Source organism: Cannabis sativa, chromosome 8 (assembly GCF_029168945.1).
Source record: "Cannabis sativa cultivar Pink pepper isolate KNU-18-1 chromosome 8, ASM2916894v1, whole genome shotgun sequence".
In the NCBI taxonomy this organism is placed as follows: Eukaryota; Viridiplantae; Streptophyta; class Magnoliopsida; order Rosales; family Cannabaceae; genus Cannabis; species Cannabis sativa.
The window spans coordinates 21,833,860-21,840,126 of NC_083608.1; the positions used below are offsets into that span (position 1 = coordinate 21,833,860).

The following is a 6,267-nucleotide window of genomic DNA, read 5'->3' on the forward strand; positions in this document are numbered from 1 at the left end:
CGACACAATTTCTTAACAAGTTACCCGACATAAACTCGAAATTGACACCTTTATTAACACACAATTAAACAAGTTATAACACAAAAAGAAATTCACACTATTAACATAATTATATACATAAAACCATAGATATTATTCATAAAATTCATAATTTATTTATATAAAAGAAATGAGAAAAAAAAAGAATTTTATATACATATGTATACATAAATATACAGCTAGGATTTTTAGAGATTTTTATTTACTTCACATAACATATAAAATTAAAAATACTTATATATATTTATACGTGTTATAGTCATATTATTTCAAGTTAAGTGTGTCGAGCTAAAAAACGACATGTTTAATAAATGTGTTAAACATATGTCAACACGATTTTGACATGAATATTAAACGGGCATTTAGTAATACTTTTATTTTTTAATTTTTAATCACAAACATAAAAGTAAAAGAAATTTTTACATGAAAAATCCATTTTGCACAATTTATTACCTAAATACCTCTACACGCCTATGTCTACATTTTTACTTACAAAGTTGGTTTTATTACACAAATACCACTTAGTCATCATTCCATCCATCATCTATCAAATCCTACTCTCTTCCCTCTCTTTTTTCATTTTCTATCAATCAATCCATCATTTCACTCTCTTTTTTTCTTCTTTTCTTTTTATTTTTAATTTTATTTCAGTTTTTAATTTTTAATTTTTTATTTTATTTAAGTTTTTAATTTTTTATTTTTATTTTTATTTTCAGTTTTTAATTTTTAATTTTTTTTTTCCATAACAATTCTTCTATTCTTTTTATTTTTAATTTTTAATTGTAAAGCTAGTTTCTTATATATTGTTGCTTAGGTCTAGGATTGACTTCTATCAATCAATCCATCATTTCACTCTCTTTTTTTCTTCTTTTCTTTTTATTTTTAATTTATTTCAGTTTTTAATTAAATCTTTTTAACTTATTAGTTTAACTTTACAACTTCTGAAATACTTTCATGACAAAAGAGAAGACTTTGACTAGGCCATTCAACTGATATAAGCATGTACAAATAAATTCGTACAATTTTAATGTCATTTTCATTCTCGCTGGACTAGCTCAAAGCCACGTCGAAATAATTAGATAACAAAATAAAATAATAAGAAACAATTACCGATGATATTCTATACTTGAAAAGAAAACGATCTAATTCATGCTTATACTAGTATTGACGTGAGTAGAGTTATAAAATTAATATTAGAAAAGTATTAGGACAAACATGATTAAGATTTATGAGTAAAGGTGGCAAAGCTAATAGATTAGATTAACCTGGTCAGTCCCATTTTTATATCATCAATGGGTAACAATGAGATTTATCATGGATGTTGATGTTCAAAGAGTTTTTCCTGTATTTTAGTTTGTATACAGTTGTTTTGTAGTTTTATTATAGTTTTGCTACTTGCATATGTTATTTCACTATAAAATTAATATGCAACTATTTGCACAAAACTTACTATGTATAACTACTATTTCTTAGTCCCCATCAAATTAAATTCTTGCATAATATATAAACTATCATAAAACGATAATGCAACTATAAGGCAACTATTTGCACTTGCATACAGTTGTTTTGTAGTTTTATTATAGTTTTGCTACTTGCATATGTTATTTCACTATAAAATTAATATGCAACTATTTGCACAAAACTTACTATGTATAACTACTATTTCTTAGTCCCCATCAAATTAAATTCTTGCATAATATATAAACTATCATAAAACAATAATGCAACTATAAGGCAACTATTTGCACTTGCATACAGTTGTTTTGTAGTTTTGTTATAGTTTTGCTACTTGCATATGTTATTTCACTATAAAATTAATATGCAACTATTTGCACAAAACTTACTATGTATAACTACTATTTCTTAGTCCCCATCAAATTAAATTCTTGCATAATATATAAACTATCATAAAACGATAATGCAACTATAAGGCAACCAAAACAAAAAATAAATCAAAATGCAACTGTATATACGTAGATGTATTATTCATGAGTTTTTTTTTTTTAATTTTTCACATCATACATTGTTTTGGATTTAGTGGGAGCTCCAGATCTGTTTGTTACAGATCTACATTTCATGAATATAGATTTCGATATTAGGGGGAGTTATTTTGATCGAATAAAATAGAAAACAAATGTGTAATTTCAGTTTCTTCACAGTTTTTCTGATTTTTTTTTCGTCATTTTCAGTTTAGATCATTGCAGGTATTCTTTTCCAGTTGATTTTACTAGAATTAATAGTTGTATTTTTCTCGTTTTGGTTTCATTTTGGTTGTTTTGCGGTTTTGAAACGAGCGCGTATTTTCATCTTCATGGTTCGCTCTGTACAGCTGAAGGCTTAGTGCATGTGGTATTTTTGTAAATATTTGTATGTGGACTGTATAAATGTTTAATGGGCCGGGCCAAAGTATTTTTGTAATTTTTTTTCTTTTTTTATATTTTTTTGTTTTTTTCCCAAAGTAAAATTTGTATTTTTAAAAAATAAAAATATATTTTATAACCACTTTTGTTTCCTAATTTTAAAAATAGAAAACAAAAAATATATTTTATTGCTTTTATTTTTATTTTTATTCTTTTATTTTATTTAAGTCGGATCCAAGTTCGGGTCTGGAGTTGGGGCTGGGGCCGTGGTTCAAGTTCGGGGCTGGGGTCGGGGCCAGAGTTTGAGTCCTAAGGTCCAGGTTAGGGTCGGAGTCCAAAATATTGATTAAGAAAAAAAAAATTGTTTAAAAAAATTTTGAAATTAATTTTTTTTTTCTGTTTTCAAAATTTTTAAAATTTTGATTCTCAATTAAAAATTAAAAAATGAAAACAGTTTTATATAACATATTTTTGTAAAATATTTTCAGTTTCCTAATTAAAAAAGTGTTATCAATCAATTTATCCCTTATTGTTCAAAAAAAAAAAAAATTATCCCTTAAACTCATTTATTTTGTGTCACTTATATCACAAATATGAGCCTCTCCTTTCATATGCAAGAAATAAAAAGATGAGAATGAATTAAAAGAATAAAAAAGGCAGCTGTTATTGCTATTACTATTTTGATTTTTTTTAATAAATCAATATAGGCTGAGAAGTTTCCCATATAATCATATATATTAACCTTTATTACTTCCTTACTTCACGTTCTTTCATATTTTTTTTCTTATAATTAGTTGACTTTTACCTTTGTATTCTCAATCATCAAAGTCTATTAATCTATATTTGGCTTCCACTGTAATCGATTTTACTTGGTCATCCTACAATATTTGCTAGGTCTTCTAAAAAATTTGTTAAACCTCTAAGAAGATTGTTAGCACTATTTATAAGTGACAATATCTAGTAATCAATTATTTCCTACATCAATTTTACATTTTATATATAATACATATACATTTTAAGAAAAAGCATTATCATTGAGTACGAAGATCACAATTTATTATGAATTTTTTTTAAGAAATTAAATTCTCATAATCTTTGTTGAAAGGTATTTTCTTTTTCTAGTATCCTTTCATTTTGTATTTTGTGTTATTTTTGTATTCATCTACCGTAGTTATTTTGATTTCAGTTTATGATTTATCATTGCCCATTAGATATTTTAATAATTTCTTTAGACAAAATGAAATAATGCGTGGGTTTAGTTTCCTTAGCTAGATATGATAAACTTATTTACATCCAATATATGTTAGATTTACATTGAAATTTAAGAGGAAAAGTTTTTAGATCTTCTTAGATTACATTATTACTTCTAATGTTTTGATGATGATGTGCATAATTTTCTCTCTTTAATATAATATAAAATGGGTTAATGATGCTTGATCTCTTCTTTTTTTTTTTTTTAATATTATAATATATGATTATCTTCTATAAAATTATTTTAAAAAGGATATTTTAGTTGCTGAGATGATCACTAAACATAGTTTTTTTTTTTCTTTTAAAGAAAGGTGATAGAAAATGGCAGAAAGTGAGGATATTCAACCTCTTGTTTGTGACAATGGAACCGGAATGGTGAAGGTATTGATTCAAAACCTATTATTTTGTTATCTTTTTTAGAGCATTGACGAATTCCCTTGAGATGCATTTTTAACTTCAATTATACTATTGGTATTGATATTGAAATTTTAGGCTGGTTTTGCTGGTGATGATGCTCCAAGAGCTGTATTTCCCAGTATTGTTGGTCGCCCTCGACATACAGGTGTGATGGTTGGTATGGGCCAGAAGGATGCATATGTAGGAGATGAGGCTCAATCTAAGAGAGGTATTTTGACTCTAAAGTATCCAATTGAGCATGGTATTGTGAGCAATTGGGATGATATGGAAAAGATTTGGCATCACACTTTCTACAATGAGCTTCGTGTTGCCCCAGAGGAGCATCCAATTCTCCTTACAGAAGCACCACTCAACCCTAAGGCCAATCGTGAGAAGATGACTCAAATTATGTTTGAGACATTCAATACTCCAGCTATGTATGTAGCTATCCAAGCGGTCCTTTCGCTTTATGCAAGTGGTCGTACAACTGGTAAGCAATCAATAGATCCTTTGCCTGGTTTTTTTTTTCAACTAATGTTCTCTTTTATGTTTTGTTGTTCTTCAGGTATTGTTCTTGATTCGGGTGATGGTGTGAGTCACACAGTTCCCATCTATGAGGGTTATGCCCTTCCACATGCCATCTTGCGTTTGGATCTTGCAGGTCGTGATCTCACAGATGCCTTTATGAAAATTTTGACCGAACGCGGTTACTCTTTCACAACTACAGCAGAACGAGAAATAGTGAGAGACATGAAGGAGAAACTGGCCTATATTGCTCTTGATTATGAGCAGGAACTAGAGACATCAAAGACCAACTCATCTGTTGAGAAGAGCTATGAGCTACCTGATGGCCAAGTAATCACCATTGGCGCTGAACGATTTCGGTGCCCTGAAGTTCTCTTCCAGCCCTCCATGATCGGAATGGAAGCTGCTGGTATTCATGAAACCACATACAACTCTATCATGAAGTGTGATGTGGATATTAGGAAGGACCTCTATGGCAACATCGTCCTTAGTGGTGGTTCAACCATGTTCCCTGGCATTGCTGATCGAATGAGCAAGGAGATTACTGCTTTGGCTCCAAGCAGCATGAAGATTAAAGTTGTTGCTCCACCAGAAAGAAAGTACAGTGTTTGGATTGGAGGTTCTATTTTGGCATCCCTAAGTACTTTCCAACAGGTAATTAATGTGTCATCACAGAGATGTATATAATAAAAAATTTGACATGTGTATTGAAAAATTATCTATACTAATATTTGTTGATTTTTTGAGTGTAGATGTGGATTGCAAAGGCAGAATATGATGAGTCTGGACCGTCAATTGTTCACAGGAAATGCTTCTAATCATGAAAATCAAAAGTTGGATTAAAACTAACACTACTACACACATTTTGTATTACAGAGATAAATGCTTTTAATTAAGTGGCTATATATAGCCTCTTTGTCTATTTTATTTTAATTTTTTCATTCATGTTTCCTACTTTTATTTTGAACAATCTTTCATTTTTTATTTTTTTTCTTCACATGTGAAAAAGTTGTGTATTGTATGGTATTCATATGGTATAATTGCAAATTCTTTTTTTTTTTTTTTTTTTTAACATACTTGTATCTTAATTCTAAGTGTGTTTTATTGCATGTTAAAAATTTAAGCATTATTTTTAATTACTCATTTAGTTTAATTTGAATAAAAATTATTTATTTTATTGCTAGCATTATAATGCCCAAATCTTTAAAAGACATAAAATATTGTGATTGGTGTAATTTTAGACTTGTAATTAAAGAGCAAGTCTTTCATGCTTTAAATTATCTAAGTAATAGATCTATGCGAAGAGCAATTACTTTGTTTATTTTTTAAAATATAATATAAATATCAAATAAAATTATAAAGTGAAACAAAAAATCAAATTTGTAAATAGTTCAAGAAATATCATTATTTTGTGTAGGTTCCATACAATGTGCATCACGAAAATTAATTATTATTTTATATAAATATTTAGTATTTTTAATTTTGCTTAGTTTCAAGTCCTCAAAATTAATACATTTTTAGTTTATATGGGAATTGCATAATATAAATCATTATCTTTTAAGAAGAACTTAAAAACTTTCAATAAAACAGAAAATACAGAGTTTGGGTACAAAGTAATCAGGCCAAAACGGAAGGTAAAGAATCATTTCATGTACACTCATTGTCTAATCCTAACTTTGCCTTCGCATGATGGTGG

General features: G+C 28.1%; 1 protein-coding gene across 1 annotated transcript; it reads left to right on the forward strand.

The window, feature by feature from the left end:
• The first annotated feature begins 3,371 nt into the window (after positions 1 to 3,371).
• Positions 3,372 to 5,656, forward strand: LOC115699721 (actin-97). The gene is made up of 5 exons (XM_030627251.2): positions 3,372 to 3,504; positions 3,958 to 4,031; positions 4,143 to 4,536; positions 4,612 to 5,225; positions 5,324 to 5,656. Exons 2-5 carry the CDS (start codon positions 3,972 to 3,974, stop codon positions 5,387 to 5,389), a joined length of 1,134 nt encoding a protein of 377 aa, XP_030483111.1. The 5' UTR covers positions 3,372 to 3,504; positions 3,958 to 3,971; the 3' UTR covers positions 5,390 to 5,656.
• The last annotated feature ends 611 nt before the right edge of the window (positions 5,657 to 6,267 follow it).